Genomic DNA, 23,730 nt, shown 5'->3' with positions numbered 1-23,730 from the left:
AAAGCTCTTCTCTCTGCGTTAGTACGTGTGTTCGAGTTAGACCAACTCGAGATTAGCTTCCGGTGGGGATACAAATCATCTCTCAGTTCGTTGCTCAAGTTATAAATATTAAATATTCAAAAGCGAATATTCCGTTCAGTTCGTTCGTTCGCTCGTTCGTGTTCCCCTCCCGGTCGCATCAACCAGAGAGAATCAACCAGACCATAACCCAAACAACCAACCCGACCCCACCTCCGACCATCTCTGGTTGTGTGCTGTCCGTGGTCTAAGTTCGCCTTTTGTCCCAGCCCTCCATCCACCCAATCATTATTCTGCTCGCGCCCTTTCGCTTTCCACATCGCGCTTTAAAACAGATGCTCGCTCCCCTCCTCCTGCCGCCCACTCCTCCGAAGCCACCCTCTTCAAAGTTGCCATTTGGAAAAATTTTCAGGACCACATTAGAGGACATTGGAGCATTTTTTGTTTTAAGGGCCAAAATACATATATGTACATATGTATGTATGTGTGTATGTATGTATATGGTACATACATACATATGTATTTGTATAAGACCTCATTAAACATGCTAATTTAAACGGTTTTAATTGTTTATTCGCTTAAAAGAAGGATTAAGAAAACGTTAAGGTTTATTTACTTTTTTATATGTTTTAAAACCGTATTTAAATTTTTAGGAATTTTTAAAAAGAAATTTAACTCGTTTTTTCGATTTGTCAAAAATTACGCCTTTGCATAAATATAAATATAAAAATAAGAATAATGTATTTGTTAAAAAAATAACAGTTCACTTTTTTCTTTACTTATTTATTATTATTTTTATTTTTTTTTTAGAAAATTTGTCAAAATTTTAAACAGTTTTCTGGTTTACATGCTTTGCGTCAAAATTAAGCTAATGAACAAACATGAAAACAAAAAACAATAAAACATTTGAGACTTTTTTTTTATAAATTTATGCAAAGTTTTTGCTGTTCAATGCAATGCTTGACATAAATAAAAATAATAAAAGATAATACGGAAAATTTCCAAATTTATGGTTCAATTGTATAAATTGTAATGCCAGAATCCATGTGAGCAGGCGTACACAGGAGTATTTGGAGGAATGTCATGTTGATGTCCTTGATTGGCCAGCGTGTTCTCCAGATCTCAACCCAATAGAAAATGTCTGGGGTATTCTTGCAAGACGGGTGTATGCCAATAACCGCCGATTTGAGACAGTTGGAGATCTTAAAAGGCAAATTCTAAATGAATGGCAAAGTCTCGAAAAGGACCTTTTTTTTAATTTAGTGGATTCAATGAGGAAGAGAATTTTTGAGTTTACTAAGGCGAATGGAGACGGCACTAAATATTAACATTCGTTTTTCTATTATTCCGCAACGGTTTCGGAATTTTTTGACCAAAACATGAAATTGGGCTATAATTTTGATACAGCAAATGGGGCTTTTTATACCCTTGCAAGAAGGGTATATTAATTTTGGTCAAAAGTGTGCAACGCATAGAAGGAAGCATCTCCGACCATATAAAGTATATATATTCTTGATCACCACGACGAGACGAGTTCAAATAGCCATTTCCGTCCGTCTGTCCGTCCGTCTGGATCAACGCAAACTCCTCCTAGACCGTTGGAGCTACAGAACTGAAATTTTGCATGTAAGCTTGTATATACTGCAGGCGTTGTATATCTCGGATTCAGCCGGATCGGATCACTATATCGTATAGCTCCCATACAAACGTCAAAGTCACGAACTGTGACTTTTCTTAATAACTTCGTTTATTTCTGAGCTATTGTCATGAAATTTAATATTAGTGAGTTAATTACACATATAAATGACTGTGCCAAATTTGATCAAGATCGGCTGACTATATCATATAGCTCCCATAGGAACGATCTTTCGAAAACAGTGACTTTTGTCAATAACTTCGTCACTTTTGACGCGATTGCTTTCAAATTAATTATTTGTTAGTTTAATATATCTGTTAATGACTGTGCCGAATTTGATAAAGACTATATCATATAGCTCCCATAGGAACGATCGGTGGAAAACAGTGACTTTGATGCTAAGATTGTTGGCCGTTCTTTCGCAAACATTAGCCTTTTTAGCTTGAACATTTTTCCACTTTGATGTCTATAGGTAAGGAAAGAGTTACCATAAAATTTGCAAGGGTATACAAACTTTGACGCGGTCGAAGTTAGCCCCGGCCCTCTGGTTTTTCTTTGTTGTTCCTTCTTTTTAAGAAATCGTTAGTAAATCGTAACAATTTAATTACGGTGGCGGAAGGGGGCGTGTCAAAACTAAAGAAGTAAACATGCCAAATTTTATGTTTTATGTCTCGGAGATCTAGGTGCTTAACCGGACAGACGGGCATGGCTAGATCGACTTGACTGTTGATGCTGATCAAGAATATATGTACATCCATACATACTTTATGCCTGTCATACCTGGTTGGTAGCTCAGTGGAGACCTACTCAATCTACAATTCTGTTGTTCACGAGTTCGAACCCCGACGTTAGGTGGCTTTTCCCCCACGATGAAGGAATATGAATGAAAGGTAGTTCGGTCGGTGATAATAGAAACGATTGTGGTTAAAGAATTATTTTTTACTTTATGCCTGTCACATACATTTTGGCGACTTTAATATACCATTTTACCTTATGGATGCAGGGCATAAGAAAGAGGGCCAATAGACCGCAGCTCAAAAAAAGGAAAAAAAGGGACAAAAAATGGTCCAAAATGTGTTAAAAAAAATGTGGCATTCGCTTGCCGTGGCTTTCCTTTTCGTCTATGTATATTTGTCTCTGTCCCACTTGCATTGAAATGCCGTTACTGTTATCTTACGCATACAACACACTGGCGGTAATAAAAACCACAACAGCAGCAACAACAACAACTTTCCGTTATACTTTTTATTCTTCTCCGCCAAAAATTATACATATATATTTTTTTTCGGGCTTGTAAAAAGTTTGGCCTACTCCCTCCCTCCCTTCCTTCCCATCCCCCCCATCAGCCCCTCACCAACCAACCACGTTGCTTTTGAGCAAGTTTTGCGCTTGTGTGCTACTTAACCTTTTTTCTTTTGGCTTTTGTTGTTGTTTGTTTGTTGGTTTTTACAATGTAAAAGTTGTTGGCAAAGAATTTAACGTTGTTGTTGTTTTTGTTACTATTGCTTTTGTTGCTGCTGTTGTTTTTGTTTTAAGTCATGCCGCTTGATTTTGTACAACTTCGCCAAGCTTCTCTCTCTCTCTGTCTCTCTCTATCTCTCTCTGTCTCTCTGCTATCGAAATGCGTCCGTTAGAGCTACTTTTTCATTTCCTTTTTGTTTTTATTTTGTTTTTGCCTTTGCTTTGATTGTTTAAGTGCACTCTGCTTGCAAACAATAGTCTTCCATTTTTCCCATAGGGCGCAAAGTGGGGGGGGGGGCAAGGCAAGAAAAGCTTTGCATAAATTTCAAACAATGTTGGACCAAAAAAAAAAACAACAACAAGGATGTCGTTGGTAAAGCTGGTTGCATTTTTTATGACCGCCACTGTACGACTCCCCCAAACGCACACACACACACATGTGTAAATATATGTGGTGTATTATGTGTGCGTGTGGGTTTTCAAGCTTGTTACATTTTCGCTTTCAGCCATGGGATATAGAGGATGGAGAATCATGATGACGATGATGATGATGATGTGTGTATATCCCATATAGCCGGGATGTGGGAAGTGTGTGTGTGTATGTGGGTCGAATGTTACGGGGGTTTTTGTCAATGACATGACCCTCCGCTACTACTCCTCTTCCATCTCCTTCTATTCGGAGTACTTTTCTGCTCCCTACTTTACTTCTACGTTGTATGTGTATATACATATACATATACATATATAACGCGCGTGCGTGTGAGTCTTGCGTATGTTATAGTGCACTTCATCGTTACACGTTACAGTTAATGCTTTTAAATAGTTTATAAGTAATTTGTTGTTGTCGTTGACACCTACGCCAACCATTTTACAAGATTTGCCTTGTGTATGCGTGTTCTATCGTTGTGTGGGTATCTCTGTGTGCGTGTGTGTGTGCGCGCGTGTGTGCAAAATGCTGTCATGACACGCACATCAGCTGTTTGGCACCCATTAACCGTTACAACCACCCGCAAAAGGCATATAAAACCATAAAAAAACCAAAAAAAAAAAAACATTGTAGGCAAAAATGTTGTTAATGACTTGGTAAGCCAAAATAGTTAAGCGCACTAAAAATGCAACAAAGAAATGCTGAAATGAAATCACATTAAATCATTAATGTCAAAAAATTATATTCAAATCTTGTTTTAATTGGTTGACAAAAACAAAAACTAAAACTCAAATAAACTAACTTTGTCTTTGCTCAAGTTTGTATACCCTTACCGTTGTATTAGGACATATTTCTCACTAAGCCTACATAGATTATTTTTTTGGGGAAAGATATTTCTCTTTTCGATCGTTGGTTTCCATGTGAGCTATATGTTATAGTGAGTAAAGTTTAAGTTTATTAACTTTATTAAATTGCTCTCCTGCAGAGAGTATTATAAAATTGGTCAGATGTTTGTAACACAGAGAAGGAGACGTTTCCAACCCCATAAAGTATTTATATATTCCTGATCAACATGAGGAGATGAGTTTATACATCTTGTAATGTCCGTCTGTCCGCTCGTCTGTTTGGTTGTCGCTACGTATGCACTTCACTTGGGATAAAACTTGGTATTTAAGCAATTTATAAACTAAGTGGGATAGAGTATGAAAATCGTTCAAATCAGACTACTATATCATTTAGTGTTATACAAGAAATCGGTAAAAGGAGTGGAAGTATCTTAACAAAATTTACTAATGAGATAGCTTTTAATGTAAAACATCATGTTCCCAATATTGAATAAGATCGGATAAATAGAACACAAGTTATAGTTAATACAAATCGGCTTTCGATTTCATTGTTCATGAAGTGTGCATATGGAGTCGTAAAAGTCCCCATGTCTATGTTATCAACACTTGATGGAATTTCTTAATGCCCTTTATAAGGGTACAACAAAAATTACTCCAACCTTTACTTGGATGGCAGTTCTAAATGAAAATTTGAGACATTGTGGGGCTAGAAATAGGTATTGGATATCGAAACTTTAACTTTTTACTTTTTGGATGTAAAATATGGTTAAAATTTGCCCCTGTTCCCCCTCTGAGGATCCGCCACTGACTTCGGACGACGGGGTCATGCAAAGCGTTTTATTTTACTGTTGTTGATCCCGTGTGTGTGTTTGTGTATGTTTATTTGATAATTGTGAAGCAGCAGCAGCATCAGCGGCAGTGAGAGACTGTGAAAATGAACCAGAAATTAGGTCGCCCGCATCGGACCTCAACCCGGACCCCCACTGTCAGCTGTCCCGCACCACCAAGCAATGCCAACACACAGTGTAAAATACAATTTGCCAAAAATAATTTCACTTTGCGACAATTTTCATGCAATATAACAAAATGTATACAAATACATACATGATATGTATGTATATGTATATGTATACATATATACATGATGAAAAATCACTTTATGTAAAAAAACTATTTGACTTATTGGAGCAGACAGCTGAACGCAAGAGGCGGAGGAAGAGGTGGTGGGTAAAGAGGCAAAATAAGCATAGACAACAAGGTGGGGGGAGGCGTAGCGAGGGAAGTTCAAGCTGTCAGTCAAAGTGGCGGTACCAGAAAAACGCGAGGCGTTGATTTGTATTTTCGAAACCAGGCGAAAAACATACATAAAAAATACTAAAATTAAAACAATTTATAATTTTAAATTATGCCAACGACGCATACGATATACCCTTTAATATTCAATCGAATTGTCAACAAACAATTCACCGATCTCCTTTTCTAAAAGGCCTGAGATCACAGATACATAAATTTACATACTTAATCAACCCACGAGGACATCCTCCTACGATCTAGATTCCTTTATGACTTTGTTCTACTTTCTGTATATATTATTTAGTATAAGAGGAATACAAAAAAAACATGCTTAATTAAGAAGTCATTCATACCAAAGCAATAAAAAAATTATTTTAGTCGCCTGATTTCAAATTAATACTAATATCTTAAATTTTAAATTTTCGTTTAGAATTTGTTGTTTTCCCTTTATCATTGTTATAATTCCCAACTAGTTAATACCCAATTTACCCCTATGCAAATGCTAACTAAATGCCATGTGATGTATTTTCTCTTTTAAATTTCTAAAATAATTTGATTAGATCAATTTTAGAGGATCTCTTAAAACCAATCTTGACTTTAGTTTATAAGTAATATCTTAAAATTTAAATTCTCGTTTAAAATTTGTTTTTCGTTTTTTCATAATATCGCTATAATTCCCAACTAGTTTAAGCCTTACTTATCCCCAGGTAAAAGCTAAATAAATTCCATGTAATGGATTTTCTCTAATAAATATTACGTTTATATTTCTTAAACATCATCAATTTAAGAGCATCTCTTGTAATGTTTGAATATATCAGAATAGATGTATCTATGTACCCTACAATCTACCCTATGTTGGTATAGAGGGAAGAAAAACATTAAGTTTTAAATTCACTTAAAATAAGTGAATAAAGTGGCGGTGGGTGTCGTCGTCTCTGTATTTGTGTGTGTGGTGTATATGTATGGATACGTGTGTATGTGTATGTGCCGGTAACTGTACACTTTGTTTGCAGCCTAACGGTAAAAATTGGCCAACATGACACAGAGCCAAAAAGCTAGTGAGAGAAAACGAAGCAAAAATTTCGCTTCAAATTTCGTACGAAATATTTTGAAAACAAAAAAGTTATTGTTGTTGTTGTTGTTGTTTGTGTACTCGCTTGCTCGCTGGCTCTCTGGCCGCTCAGTGCTTCTGCTGTCTGTTGTGGCCGGCTGTGAGGGCAGGGACATGGGGTGGGGCGCCGTCAGTGTGGTAGATGTAGGTTAGGTCGTAGGTGGGGCCTTTTGTGGTTGACATGTGTGTGCATGTGAGGACATTTTTTTTTTGTTTTTCTCTCCCTCTCTTTGTATTTTTGTTTTGTAGTTTGAGTTGAGTTTTTTTATGTTTGTTTTTCTTTTTTGCGTGTGGGTGTGTGTGTGTGTGTGTGTATGTGTGTTTGGCATCGAAAATTTCATCATCATTTAATGCGTAACAAAACCAATTGCATGAATATTTATGTATGTGTGTATGTGTAGAGGAGCATGTGACTTGGTGCGCTGTGGTTTGGCTTGTCTATGCCATAAAATACCCATCTACCCATGCACACACACACACAAACAGTGGAGTATCTTCAACAGTCCAAAGTCAAAGGATTGCCCGGAAAATTGTGTGGCCCCGGCCGTAAAATGCGTTTGCGTGTATAGAGACGCGACCACCCCGTTTGCTACTTTTCTTTTCTCCCTGCGAAACTTTCCCCTTTCCCCATTGTAACCCCTATGTTGTTTGAGCTATGTTGTTGTTGTTGCCTTTATTGCTGGCATAATTGTTGTTCCTTTGGCTTTTTGTGTGTGTGTGTGTGTTTGTTGTTGCTTAGTCGCAACGCATTTCGAACTTAATTATTATAATTAATTGGCAAGAAAATGACGACGACGCCGCCACCGCAACCGCCGTCGCCATAATAAAAAAAAAAGGAAAAACAAGAGGCCCCAAAACGCCAAGTAAAAAGCGAATACATTTGGACACGCAACAAATATTTGAGTCCTTAGAAGAGCAACTAGCTATAGTTCGTATATACATACATACACAGGTATGAATGTGTGCGTGTATATGTATATATACATTCATTCAAGTGCTTCAGCTCAACAGGCTGGCAACGCTGCACTAACCATTAAATACATTATTACAAAGAGAGAGAGAGAGAGAGAGAATTTACATAAGAATTCGAAATATACATATGTTAATATACTAGGTACTTACATATATATATTCTAATCAGTTGACATATACAAAAACGAAAACAAAAAGTCACCGACTTAATGCGAATCTTGGCAATAGAGTTATACTGCGACGACTGACGAATTAGAATGAAAGACATATTCAAAGTGGACAATTATGATAATCTAAAAAGACCCAAGCCAAATATAGGGCAAAAGAAAAACGTTGTTTTACATTTGTTTTTCTATTGTTTTGTTAAATTATATGTGTAACTTTGTAAATTAACTTAACATATTAAGTATATAGGTTAAATACTGTATATATTTGTTCCGTGTTTCGTCTTGGATTCATTTTAGGTCACTAATGGATTCTAAAGTATTAGTTTTATTAGTTCACATGAAAACGTGCAATGGATGCTATGATATTTTGTATCCAAATCAGATAACTTTACATCGCCTCTTAAAATATTTTCTTTCTTTACTTAATTATCTGAATATTATTACTACGACTGTTATTGTCCATTTTCATATCGTTGACCTATCCAACAATCTCACATATCCTTAGTTCTACTTGGTTGGTGCGTATACGGAATATTGCTCTTTGTTACGTTACATACGCCCTGTATGCAAATGATAAGAACAAACGCCTACGCATCGTCACTCTGTAACTGTTAAGAGAGTTTCATAGCAGGCAGCTTCATTTTGGCATCTTGGACGTAAGCTTAGGGCTAGGCATACATACATACATACATAAATATGCAGGCGTGCATATATGGGAACAGATAGAGACAAACAAACAAGACGTGGCATGCAAATCGAACATAAATATTGTTTCGATACACACAGATACACACTGAAAAGAGAGAGAGAGAGAGAGAGAGAGCTAGATATAGATAAGTATACATACATACATAGATGTCTAAAGAAAGAGAAAGGGGCATATTTGTGTCATCTATTGTTCATAAATGCAAACAACAAGTGTTATTCTTGTTCTTTCCTTTTGCCTGTGTTGCCACACGAAAGTAAACATAAATGTTTGTCTATATGTATGTGTGTGTGCGTGGGTGTGTGTGTGTGGGTGAGCACATACAAACAAACAGCTAGCAGCTGTTGCTCCTAATGCCATCCCTTTCTCTCATGATTGCCTAACGGTTTCGGTTTCGCCTTTTGTTCTTGCCATTGGCATTCGACACACTTTTTAATTAGTTTTGCCACATTTCGCAAATAGTTGAATCCAAATACATTCTCTCCTCACATTAATTAAACGCATTGTTTTGTTGGCATCATCAACAATAACAACAACAACAACAACAACAGCAGCAACAGCAAAAAGCAATAAATATTTGTTAAATGTTTAATTAACTTGAGCATATCGAGACAAGGTTGCCAGACCAATCGGTCGATTGCTCACTCAGGTAACAAAACAATTTAAAATTTTAAAGACCATCCAACCAGATCCGTACAGACCCGACTGGGCCATACCCCAGACCCGGACATCGACGCGGACACGGACCATAGACCACCCGCATATGAAATTGCTTTTCAATTGCTGCTCCCAAGAAATGTAAAATGCATATGTAAACGATCCATAGAAAATTAGGCCCCTGGCCATATGTACTTACTCTATTTTGATGGTATAAACACAGTCTTTTGAGGTCATAATCAAAAATTATGGATTTTAAGAAAACACAAAACAATCAATTATTCACATTATCGGTCGACTTTCTCTGATTGATTATATTTACATATGTATGTATGTATTTCCATGAAAGTATGTCTAGGACACTATGCGATTCTAAGATGTATGTAAGTGGCCCTGGTCAGTTGAGTGGATAAGTAATTGGCAATTAAATACTAAGTTAATTGATTCAACTATTAAATTGTTTTACCAAAGCCAATTGTTGGCCCAAAACGTATGTCTCGGTGTATGTATGTAAAAGCACATGACTTTTATATATACTCGCATAATAAAAACAAAAAATTACAAGGAAATAATAGCCCTAGGCATTTCAAAGAGAGAAAAAGAGAGAGAATAGGTTGCAGGATGAGCAGATTTGAATATTGCGAGGAAATGAATCTTAATTGAAGGCGACCTCTAATTGAGCCCTTAGAGTCCCAGGGTACACAGATCCCCATTATCCTTACTCTCCAAATATCCCAAAACTATTATGATCAATGGTTTCTGTATCAGCTATATGTTATAGTGGTCCGATCCGACTAATTGTTAAACGATTAGGCAATAGTATCGCAATTTATTGCAGTAGACCTCAAAGTGAGGGCGTAAAGCTTATTCGGACTGTCAAACACGGCTATATCTCATTGGCTGCTCATTGTGATCAAAAATATGCTTCCATGTATACTTTATGGGATTGGAATTGTTTCCTTCTCTGGGGTACAACAATCTTACAACCTTGTAGAGGGTATTTATTAGGGTTAAGTTCAGTTATTTTCTAAATTGTAAACTTGAACCCTAAATTATTAACAATTCAATTGAATTAGGCATTTGGAAAAGGTTCAATTGCTGAATATAACCCCATGATGTATATCAATTTTCTTTTTTATATCATGGCCTTACGTATCGCGGAAGCTGGCACCGAATTAACTTTATCTTTTATTTATATAATTTACAACATTCTATGAATAATTTTAACATTAATATCCATATATCAGTGTCATAAACTAGATTCTGATCTAATGGTTATTGAATCTATTATCATTGTCGTAACATAACTGAAAGTAATCGTAGTTTGCTTTTGAAGCGTTTGTATTTGTATTTGTTAAGACTTTTGCTAATTAACATTGGAGATTGGGTAACCTAACTAATGCCAAGTCGGACAGGTTATAAACTGTCAAACAGAATCTATTATATTGAACAAAAAATAACAAATAACAAATGCATCATAAACATGACAACAAAAACTGGTTACCTAAACTTTAACTTATGCAACAAGTGAATTTGTTGTATACCCTTTTACTTATGAAATAATCAATGATCTAAGCTTGAGCAAAAGCCGTGTCCGTCGATCTGTCTAGTTTATTGCAAACTCCTCATAGACCATTAAAGCAAGGGGAAATAGGGGAAATTAGTCCCCTAAAGTATGCACACATAAAAATATTACGTTAAAACTAATTAGTAATTACAAAAAAAAAAACAAAAAGTGATACTTTTTGTCTGCCTACCATATAAAATTTAAATAAAAACAAATTAAAAGTAATTTATTATAGCTTCTACCCCTGAATATTATTAGTTTCCTAATTTATTGACTATAATTTTTAGTGTAAATCAGAAGTAGGAAAAAAAATGTCATTAATAGTTGTCGTCTTTTGACATCTTTGCTAAATATTATAAACATTGTACTGTTATATTTAATTTATTAACTAGGTAATTAAAAAGTGCAGATACATAATAGGCTATAACTACGAAATATGAGAGAAATGCTTGCCAGACTGTGCTTTGGCAGAAATTAAACATTTTAGATATAAAATTCTCTATTATGACACTCGATAGATATCATTAACTATCTATCTGTCTGTTCATCTATTAGTCAGAGAATAAATAAAAACAAGAAACTTTGTAGAGTATACAAACTTCATCAAGGCCGTTGTTAGACCGGTTCTCTAGTCTATTTCTTCTTTCTATATTCTAGATAGATGTTGCCGTCTCGTGTGTAGAGTATGTATCGATATGCATATATATATACTATATAGTTGTGGTCGTTAATGTGGTCAAAGTGTTTTTCATTTGCATTAAAATTGAGGTTAATAACCATAGCGTTAAAATTTATTACAATAACTGCCAAATGTATAATCATTAAAATGCGCTTTACTTGGCTTCATTTTCTATTTTGCAGTTTTTTTTTGTTTTTGTTTTTTGCTATTACGCAGTTGTTGTCAATGTGAAATTGAGGCGATTGGATTGTCAATTGAAGATTATCAAGTTTGTCAAGCAAAACCCTTCAATTTGTTGCCGACCAACCAACCTTCTTTTAGCCAATTGTATTATGACACGGACTTCATTTGACATAATAATTTGAATGCAAGCCAAATGTCAAAGTGCGGACTGAGTTTCGTTTGCTGTTGGTTAGTTTCGTATGGGGTTTGGTGTTTCTGACACAGACTTTGGCCACAATTTAATTAGCATATACACATTTCTATCTACCATTCCCCCGTCATCTATGTATATATGTACATATGTATGTGTATGTATCTATGCGTCATGTTCGCATTGTATGTATATTAATTATTGTACACATGAGATTTAATATGAAAGAAATATTTGTGACTTTTATACACTAGAGGCGAGCCCCCTTTTTTTTATATTCGTTTCAATGCATCGCTGACTATGGCAGTAATTAGTACGCCCATGCAAATAGAAGCTAGCAAAATAGATGGTATAATCTAATATATATGATCAATTTTTAAGCCACTTTCTCCTTTGTTGGTATAAAAAAGCAATTGTATTTACCACCATTAAAATCATTAATAGAAAATAATAAAAAAAAAACAAACATGATTGTTTGTCGGTGTAAACGACAGGGGAATTCTCTTAAATTTAATCCACAGATTTAAGTAGGAAACGTTGTATTTTTTTTTTTGTTTTGCTCTAGGGACTCTCCAAAGAAACGTGTGTGAAGTTCCCTAAGGAATAAGTGAAAAAGAAATTGTCAAAGGAATTTCCAATTAAATTTCTCAACGTTTTGGCTATTACATTAGATTACTTAAGAAATTTAACATCTAGTCGACATACTTAAATATCAATTTTCGTATTCTGTCGAATTTTTTGTATCGAATCCATCTAAAAGAACGTTAAGAAATGGTTTATTGATTCAGTTCTCCAAAATATATATGTAAGTATATTCGAATTCAATGCTTTAATTCTTGCAATTATTGCTAATAGTTTTAATATATCCCTTTAAATTTTAAATCTATAAGTTGAAACAATAAAAATTACAATTTTTGGTGACGTCAACGTGATTACTTGTCGTATGCGTAATGCAAATAAAATGGGAACACGTGTCGTATGAGCAATGCGAAAGAAAACTGCAAAGGATACGCATTACGCATGCGACTAGAACTCCCATTTGATTACAATGAAAGAAATTTTACCAATTTCATTAGCACTGCTGATTACTTTATTGACAGAAAAACACTATTTATATTTATTTTTTGTTCTACGAAAAAATCTGCCTGTTAAGGTCAGCTTTTCTTAATCCTTTTTTATTTTTAATTAATTTTAATAGAAATCATAATTAACTGCCAGCGTCAGCTGTTCAAAGATATTAATTACATATTTATTAGGCAATAGACTTTTGGAAGAGATCTTTTAAGTGCGAATGGATCAGTATTCAATATGAATAAAAATCTATATAAATATACATATATGATTCCACTTAAAGTGGTAATGGTAGAACTTTAAACATATGCAAAGTTTTCGACAGTCCCAAATATTATTTTGCTATCATGAAAAGGCAAAAAAATATTAAAAATCCATTCGTCGTGGTGTTTAATATAGATATTTATGTATATATACATATATTTCTCTTTCTTTTTTTTTTGGCTGTCTGAATATTGTATGCATAATTGCTTTTTAATTACCAGGTATATACTATATGTATGTTAATATAAATACATACATAATACCAAATACATGTGTGTGTGTGTGTGTGTGTGTGTGTAAATCTCTCTATATATGTATGTATTTGTTGAATCTCTCTTTGAATATTGCAATAGTTAGAACAGACACCACAGAAACTGTAAACAAATTTCATTATTTCTGGCTGGCTTCTATTCGCTTGTCGCTCTCCCTTTATCCTCCTCATCCCCCTCTCCTCCTCATCTCTTGGCATACACCTGGAAATGTTAAAAATTTACTTATTCCATGTGTGTGCGTGTGTGTGTGTTTGTGTGTGAGCAGTGTAAAGGCAAAAATATGCGCAAAGCAATAAAAACTTAACAATGAACAAACAAATGGAATATGCCGTCTATATGTTTGTATGTATGTATGTATGTATGTATGTACACGTACGCATGTGTTTGTATATGCATGGAAATTAGCAAGAATTGTTGGTGGGTTGCTCTGGTCGGTCTGTCGTATGGTTGTTTGGTCTGTTGGTCGGTCTGCCATATAAACGGCAGTGTGATAAAATGTTGTTTTCACTTGCCGCTCGCCTGCTCCCTTTTGCTTGCTGCTATTGCCGCCGACGCCGCCGCTGCCTCCTGAAACTTGTTTAATAATTAAAAAATCAGCACAGAACGAAACGGAACAGAACAGAACTGAACTGAACTGAAATGACGAAGCTCAAAAGCATACAGCACACGCACACTCACACGCTCACACACTTCAAAAGCATATCAATTTGCATACGAAAAAATTTGTTCTTTCACCATTTAATTAAGATGATAATACACCATGCTCCCTATCACATAAATTTCACGGAATTTGGACTCATTTTCTTTGTTATTAACTTCTTCCCTTCTTCTTTATTCCTTTCACAATAATATGTCATCAAAAGAATCTAATAAGAGAGCTCAAATCAAGCATTGAAAGGTGGAAAGTGGAAAATGATGATAGCTTAATGTTAGGTATTATTGAATCGATTGAAAAACGATTTGTTTCATATTCACAATTGCTTCTTTAGAAAATATATGTATGATATATTTAGCCGAACATTGTTTCACAGTCATTATTGAGACTAACGATTTATAATTTGTATGGCATTTGCTTGAAAATTGTATATAGGAACGTGCAAAATGGTCACAACTTAGTGATGGCAAATTTAAATACGTCATCGATTAATCAATCAATCATATGATCAAAGGTGTTCGACTATTAATCGTGATTATTTAAAGAAAAATGAAATAAAAATCGATTTATCAAGCGAACCACCAAAATTATGCTCTAGGTCCTCTTTTTGGTGGGACCAGCGTATGCTTTGTAAAAGCGCCAGTCTGCTTTTACGAAAGTTCCTATATCGACAAGTTAAAACCTTAAGCTCGACCAGAATTTGAGAAGTAGGTGAAACGTCTTTTGATCTTTCTTTCTTATATCCCTTGTCGCACACCATATTTAACAACCATCGATTAACAACTCAATTAAATCTTAAGATAGTGGCGTCACTAGTTATTACTCCTCTCGTCGCCCCGTTCAATAATATGCATACATCGGAGATACTTTCTTCTACGCTAGAATGTAACAAAATAAATCGTTCCCTCTCGCTTGGACCCTTATAATCCAATGGAACGTGACACATGCTAGCCCGTGTCATCGTTATCACGTCAAAAAAGTAAATGTTCTAACCCTAATGGTTTCTACATGGAGAAGCTTTTTTGGAAAGTGGTGGAGATTAATTTAATATACATTGATTTAGTCTTAGTTTATTAATTTAGATCAACCTTCGTATTATATGTATGAATTATTGAGCCTAATTGAATCCTGTGTCCTGGATACTATATAAATAATCCCTTCATTATTGGTCGTCAACGTTGAAGTAGCGCACCACATGCCTTTGCTTACCCTTTTCTGATGTCTGCGTGTGTGTGTGTGTGTGTGTATGAGCGTGTTCATGTACACATAATGTTTGAAATTTTGCATGTGAAAGTTTTTAGGTCGTCGTCTTCGTCGCAGGTCACATCACGAATATTGTATTTAAATCAATTTTCAAACACCACTAGGATAAAAGGGTCTGGCCTCATTTTACCACCCACTTAATTATTGCTTACCACCTCTAACTGGTGCTATTGCTAACACACCTAAAACTAGTTTTTCACTAAGTTAGTGGATTAAAGACGCTGCCGTTATCGGCTGGTGGCGGTGGCAGTGGCGGCGGGGGCAACGGCATATGGAAAACCGCAAAAAGTAATAGAACCAACCCCACCCACCCATTCACTAGCCAGAGGGCCACTAGTCAAAGAGCCATCAACCAACCAACCAACCAACCATCTACCCAAAACCACAAGATAGCCCCCCGACCCAGTTATAAATTGCAAATTGGTTATTTATGAGAAAAAAATCGAGATGCCACAACAAATTCTGAATTCGTTAACTGAACGGGCACCGTTCGCTTAAGTACTCTATTATCTTTTAAATGAAACAACATTTGTTTGTATGTCAAGATAATTTGTTGACATTTTTGAGGTCATGAAAAAGTGTTTAAGTTTAAGTGCTTAGTTTTGCCCATCACTTCATGAAAAAAAATGAGTTGAAATTATTCAAAATGACCACATTCGCAATATTTTATTGTATAATACAAACAAATTATTATACTAAAAACATTATTATTTTAAACTATTAATATGTATATTAGGTATGACTTAAAAGCAAATTACAGAATATCAAAGAGGTGTTTCTTTCTTATAATGCATATTATCTTACACTTTGGATATGGTTCCAGAATGTGTAAAATTTGAACCAAAAAGCATGTTATAGGGTTTCGAAGAATTTGCATCTTTTTAATTTTAAAGTATCTTATGCATCTAACAAATTGTGCTTTAGTAATGATTGCAAACAAGAGCTACTTTTCTTGAACAGGATCTGTTAAAAATGTAGATAAACAATATTTCACTTTCTATAGTATACTTTTGGGTGCCTATTTTCCAATCCCAGATCCCCTGATTTCACAAAATCTGCATGTGATGGGCAAAAACCGATTATGCAGTCAGAATCAGCGTACCCAAATTAGTTACGAACACCTTTCAAATTAACATCCCGAAAAATCATGTCGGCCTGTGTTATCGATATTCAAAGCATCTCCGACTAGAGCTTAGCTATCTAATAAATAACATTTTGCATTTTGATTCGATTGAAATGTGAGAAAAACTAAACCAGTGAGTAAGGAACTAGTAAGTCAGTGAACAATTGAGACAGTGTGTCAGTAACTCACTAGCTCACTAAGTCAGTGAATCACCGACGTGAGTTACTAAGTGTGAGTCGAAAGTGATCTTGTTAGGTGAACATGTTCACTCATTCAATTAAGCGAGTTGTTCAAAATATATATGTATGTTATATGTCGAAAAGCACGGAAATTTATCTATATTTTATGTATCTATTAGAAGGTTCCCTTAATGCTTCATATATATAGACTATATACATTTTGTTGCAAATGTACAGTGTATACTTACAGCTATCTAATTCCAGGACCTTTGGACAAGGATGTTAGAGAGTTTAGCTATGGATCTGTTAACTGCCAATGTTCAATTAGCCAACATTTTTGACTTGCAGTAAGCTAGCCGCCCTCTGAAGGGTAATGGGCCATGGGAAGGCAAGGCAGTGTGGTAATTGTGCTGCAGTTGTCAGTCAATACGTCACTTCCACTTGTCTCTCTGTCACAATATGTGTGTGTGTGTGTGTGTGTGTGTGCGTGTGTTTGGGTTGTGTTTACACGAGATGTGCAACAACTGCACCAACATTACCAGTGAACAGGCAAGCAGACAGACACAAACACTGGCAGTGGATTGTTAGCATTTTATTTATTCAGCGTCGATTTTTGCCTTTCTTTTTCTTGTTCTCCTTTTTTTGTTTTTTGTTTTTGTTTTAGCATATTTACATTTGTGCAGAACACTAAAAAAAATAAATAATAATAATGCCACTGACGGGGGAAAAAGAAGATGGCAACATTGTTTAAACATTTATTATTACGAAACTGTTGTGCAATTAATCAAGTGCAACAAGGCAAACCAACAACAAGAACAAAACATTAGATGACGCGGCTATATGAATCAAAAAACAGAAGAAAAATAAGTCTAACTGAACTGGACTTTTTACTACCCTGTAGAAAATATTAAATCTAAAAAAGCTCACAGACTTTTTGAAGCAGAACTCATCCTTCATCCTTTTATTCTATAAACAGACGGCTACTTGGCCGATTTCTAGAAGTTCGCTTTAGAAAATATATAAATATATCTAAAAGGGTGGCAAGAATTTTGATTTTGGTTCTGCATTTTGAAGAGAATTTGATTAATATTTTCCGATATAATAAAATTTAGAAGGACATATCAAAATATTTATATGTTTTGTAAGAGTTTGATTAATTCTCCATCATCTTCTAAACTTTCTAAAATTCTGAGGTCAGTTAACTTTAAAATGGAATCCTTTAATCTCGAAACAAATTTTTAGACTAATTTTCTAAAGAAAACACTAAGAGAAAAATTTTAATGTAAATTTTGCCAATCGTTTAGAAATCAACCAAAATAAAAACGAGAGAAAATAGTTCGAATTATGAAAACTTATTTTGAAAAATTCCTAAAATTATAAAAAATTCTAGTTTTGCCAATTTTTTGTAATTCGTTCTTAAGTTTCTGATTATTAAAAGATTAAATTTTTAATTGCAAAAATAAACTGCTTAGGTTTCTTTTTGAAACCTTATTTCAAGTCTGTTACAAATGATTCTTCCAAGTAAATTTTTGAGAAGCCGATATTGAATATTGCGAGAAGAACTTTAAGGATTTTACAGCATTCTTTATCATTTTTATTATTTTTCATCGAAAAGACTAAACATATTTTTGGTCTTAAATTAATAAAACCTAAATGATAAATTTTAATCAGTTTTCCTAAACAATTGCCCTCTTAATTAAATCTTATTTACTTGATATTTCTCTGATTACGAATTACGAATATTTCGAATAGACTGCGATAATATGTTTTCAGGTGATGAAAAGTTTAGTTGGAAAGAAATCGAATATATGTATGTTAGATATAGAAGACTTAATTTTTTCCATGTTTCCCACTAAATTATTATATAATTAAGTTGTAGTTCAGATCTAATGAATTAATAATTAAATGCTTTTAAATTCTCAAAAATTGCATTGTTGAGAATCTAATCTTAAAAAGTTGTTCGAATTTATCAACATGTGTAAAGTACTTAACTTGAATACACCAAATTACGTTGTTCGATTTATAATATGATCAGAAATTTCACATAGTAAAGTTTCTTCTATGTTTACGTTATCACAGTCAAAATTAATTTGAAACTAGTTCTATGAATTTCTAGATTTTGGATTAAACAAATTTTACAATATATTTGTATGTATATATGTATGTAATAATTTAATAATTTAGCAAAGAAAGACAATTAAAAGTCAAAATACGGAATGTTCATTCGGGGGGAAGTGAGTCAGACCAAATGATGACTGAAAGACGAACGGATTGCGGTGCCGGAACCGACCGAAATATGAACGGAATTTGCTGTGATCCTAACTATAGTAATTTGATGATCGGACAATCTTCATCTGATTCGTGCTGCAGCTGCTAATGGTGTTATTTATAAATTGTTGGTGTGTTCGTGTGTATGTGTGTGTGTCCGTCTGTGTGTATTTTGCTTATTATTTCAATTAAAAACAGAACTGCCAAAATTTTCGTGGGTCCATTGTTTAAAAATTCTGTGAAATTGTGTGCAGTACTAGGTTAGATACACCACATGTGGGTGGCATATATTTACATAAATATCTGATATACATGCCACAATTATATATATACATACCTATATATTATATATAATGAATAACTAGCTCTATTTGTTTTCCTTTTCTTTGCAGGTCGCCATCACTTTGAATTGGAACTTGGTGGTTGCAGCAGTTGCAGTTGCAGTTGCCCTTTTTTTTTGAAAACGAGCTGCTGTGCGCTTGCACCCCCCCCCACTGCAGGTGGAGCTACGTGGTGCTTGGTGGCAGGATACGAAAAAATAGACACGATTAATTGCCAAAATGTCGTCGCCAATTGCACAAAGTAACAGCAGCAGCAGCAATCAGCAATCGCAGCAGAAGAGCAATGCCGTTGGATCAAATTCTGCATCTTCTGGTGGGGTAAATAATGCAACACACGATAGCAACAAGAATGTATCAGGGACGACGACGACAGCAGCAGGAGCAGGAGCAGTAGCAGCAGCGGGTAGCAACAACACAGCAGCAGCAACAACTGCAGCAACAACAACAGCAGGATCTGCCTCATCCGGAGGTGGAGGAGGAGCACCACAGAGCCCGACAAAACGTAGCACAATATCGACTAAGGAGCGTGTCATCGATAGTGTACCGTTTCCGCCAAGCCGCAAACTCACCTGCGCCGATGTATTTGATGCCCGCAGCGGCAAACCGCAACACGATGTACTTAAACAGCACTTTATACTGGAGGGCAGGATCGAGGAGAGTGCCGCCCTGCGGATCATACAGGAGGGTGCGACATTGTTGCGCCAAGAGAAGACAATGATCGATATTGAGGCCCCTGTGACCGTGTGTGGCGACATTCATGGTCAGTTTTATGATTTGATGAAACTCTTTGAAATTGGCGGCTCACCGGCCACAACAAAATATTTGTTTTTGGGCGATTATGTGGATCGAGGCTATTTTAGCATTGAATGCGTTCTATATCTGTGGTCACTGAAGATCACATATCCGCAGACATTGTTCCTGCTGCGCGGTAATCATGAGTGCCGGCATCTAACCGAGTATTTTACCTTCAAGCAGGAGTGTAAAATCAAATATTCGGAACGAGTCTATGATGCCTGTATGGATGCATTCGATTGCCTGCCACTCGCTGCGCTAATGAATCAACAATTCCTATGCGTGCATGGTGGACTGTCGCCGGAGATACATGAATTGGAGGATATAAGACGCTTGGATCGCTTTAAAGAGCCACCGGCATTTGGGCCGATGTGCGATCTGTTGTGGTCCGATCCGTTGGAAGATTTCGGTAATGAGAAAAACTCCGATTTCTATACGCACAATTCGGTGCGAGGCTGTTCATATTTCTACAGCTATGCGGCTTGCTGTGACTTCCTGCAGAATAATAATCTGCTATCGATCATTCGGGCGCATGAGGCACAGGATGCCGGCTATCGGATGTATCGCAAGAGCCAGACCACCGGTTTCCCATCGCTGATTACCATATTTTCGGCGCCAAACTATCTCGACGTTTATAATAACAAGGCCGCTGTGCTTAAGTATGAGAACAATGTGATGAACATCAGGCAATTCAATTGCTCTCCCCATCCATATTGGTTACCCAATTTCATGGATGTGTTCACCTGGTCGCTGCCATTTGTCGGCGAAAAGGTCACCGAGATGCTAGTGAATGTCCTCAACATTTGCTCCGACGACGAGCTAATGACCGAGGAGAGCGAGGAGCCCCTATCGGACGATGAGGCAGCATTGCGCAAAGAGGTTATACGCAATAAGATTCGTGCCATTGGCAAAATGGCACGCGTTTTCTCCGTACTGCGCGAGGAGTCGGAATCGGTGTTGCAATTGAAGGGTCTTACGCCGACGGGCGCTTTACCCTTGGGCGCATTGTCCGGTGGCAAGCAATCGCTTAAGAATGCCATGCAGGGCTTCTCGCCCAATCACAAAATAACCTCATTTGCGGAGGCCAAGGGACTGGATGCGGTGAACGAACGAATGCCACCACGTCGAGATGCCACTCCATCGCCGGCGGAAGAGGGACAGAAAACGCTTTCAGCGGCAGCGGCTGCCGCGGCGAATGCAAATGCGAATTCAATCAATGGATAATTTTAAGACAGAGTGGCAAATAAAGCAAAACAACAAACAAAAATTAAAATTTAATAGAAAGAAAAACTTAGTCAGTTAGTAGTCAGTCGGTCAGTCAGTCAGTTAGTCAGTCAGTCGATCAATCGATCACGAAAGGATTATTAGATGAAGCAAACAGAATAGGGATATAGGAGCGAGGAGCTACTCCTTAGTAGTGTTTTTTGATAGTCCAAGCAAGACAAGATGAAGACAAAAAAAAAGCGACAAAATTTGTTCAGTAAATGCGGCATACACATACACACACACACACACACTTACTCACTCACACACCCACACATCTACAACATAATCAATAAAACTGAAGCCGCCAAAGAAAATGAAAAATGCCCCACTACCCCAGGCAACAACAAACAAACAAGTAAAAAAAAAAAGAAAAACAAAAAAATTTAAAGCAAAAATGAAAACAAAAAATATACAATTTATTGGTATTATACAATTTAAAGAAAACAAAAACACAAAAAGAAAGAATAAAGCAAAATGCTAAAATTATTAAAAAGCAGTTACAAAAAGATATACTTATATATGATTATATATATATATTATATATCAAAATTTTGTGCAACATTATATCAAAAAAGAAAAAGGGAAGAAAACAAAAGGAAGAAAAGAAGAAAAACTAAAAAAAAAACAAATAAGGAATTCATAAAAGAAAACCAAGTTGAAAAAGATGAAGAGAAAAACAACAAGAAATTTTTAGGTAAATTTAATTACTTTGCTAATTCAAAACAAAACAAAAAAAAACAAAACAAAAGTCTCGTCTCTACTATATACATCTCTATATATACATATACACACACAAAAAAAAAGGAAATTAAAAAAAAAAATACACCAATAAATGCAAAGTGAAAAGAAAAAACTTCCTAACAAACAGCTAAAAAAAAAAAACAAAAGAACAAAAAAAAAAAAAAACAATCGGCATTATTCTCAATACCGATTCGTAATTCTCTCAAAAAACATCTATAACTTTCAATTATGCAATTAATTTGATCAAAAAGAACACACAAATTGAGGAGAGACACAGAGAGTGAGGACAACTTCATCCAACTTTATCCATCTTGGTGTCCGTTTCCGGTTAAGCCCCACTACGTTGATCGTAGTTTTGCTTTTGTTGTCACTTGACGTAAAACCTAATCTGATCTGTTGTACTATACCTTTTGTTTGGTTTCTAAACTGTTTCTTTATATATACGTATGTATTTGTTATTTTTTTGAAATTGTGCCGGAATTACGAATCGAAATTCGGAATAATCCAAAATATTTTACTACTATATTTTTAAAAAATGAAAAACAAAACTAAAAACGAAAAAAGAAAACCAAAAAAACGACTGAATCTTTCTCTATATCTTTTTCTCACACAAACACAAAATACACCTTCTCACTAAAACACACACACACACACACACACATACACACTCTCACATTATCTAATATACACATGAAGCATAAACTCAAAGTTTATCGTTTGTCGCCATAATTCGCCTCACACTCTCTCATCTGGTGATTGTGTATGTGGTCTTTATATACGTGCCATCTATGTCGTAGTCAATAGCTGAATACATACATATATATTTATATATATATATATATTTAATATATAATTGTATATACACATACACACACACACACAAACACAAACACAAACACATATACAAACCCCCGCACTTACGCACATACACGCAGGAGCATTAAATATGTCCACAGGATCCTTCTCATTTTCTATTTCTATATTATGAATCTCATTATTGGGCTGCGCCTGTTGGTTAGGCTATACAATTTTCTACTGCGCTAACTGCTAGTCTGGCTGTGTGTCTATGTATATGTATGCATATAAGTGCGTGTGTGCGTGTGCGTGCCCAAATCCTTTCTCCTTGTATACTTTAAACAAAAATTGAATTTTTGATTATATTTTAAACAAAAAATTTAAAAAAAAAATTATGTGAATCATGTATAGGAACTATTTTTTTTATCATATTTCTATTTTCCAGCAATTTATATGAATTTTGTTAACTTGTTTTTTATAATTTATTGTAAACTACTTTTAACCTAACACATACACCCACTTACACACACACACACACACACAAACAAATGTACACATACTAAATTGTTGTTTCTACTTCATTATTGTATATTTATATTGTTTACTACACTTTTTTCTCTATGCATTAAGTAAAATAAATTTAAATGAATTTAAATAATAAATGAAAAAAAAAGCAAAAAAAAAAACAACAAAAAGCAACAAAACAAAAAAAAAAAAACAAAGTTTTCTTAAACAAAATTATATTATATGCGATATATATCTTAAAAACAAACCAAAAAAAAAAAAAA

General features: G+C 35.2%; 1 protein-coding gene across 1 annotated transcript in view; it reads left to right on the top strand.

Annotated features, from left to right (window-relative positions):
* Nucleotides 1–21,413, top strand: part of LOC6648313 (serine/threonine-protein phosphatase 2B catalytic subunit 3) — a 29,362-nt gene extending 7,949 nt beyond the window's left edge. Inside the window, exon 2 of the mRNA XM_023179563.2 lies at nt 19,400–21,413. Within this exon, the coding sequence (XP_023035331.1) occupies nt 19,568–21,364 (1,797 nt within the window). The 5' untranslated portion in view covers nt 19,400–19,567 and the 3' untranslated portion in view covers nt 21,365–21,413. The remainder of the gene's footprint in view (nt 1–19,399) is intronic.
* Nucleotides 21,414–23,730: the final 2,317 nt, after the last annotated feature.

The sequence above is a fragment of the Drosophila willistoni genome, unplaced genomic scaffold (genome assembly GCF_018902025.1).
Source record: "Drosophila willistoni isolate 14030-0811.24 unplaced genomic scaffold, UCI_dwil_1.1 Seg143.1, whole genome shotgun sequence".
Lineage (NCBI taxonomy): Eukaryota > Metazoa > Arthropoda > Insecta > Diptera > Drosophilidae > Drosophila > Drosophila willistoni.
This window is presented reverse-complemented; position numbering and strand designations above follow the sequence as displayed.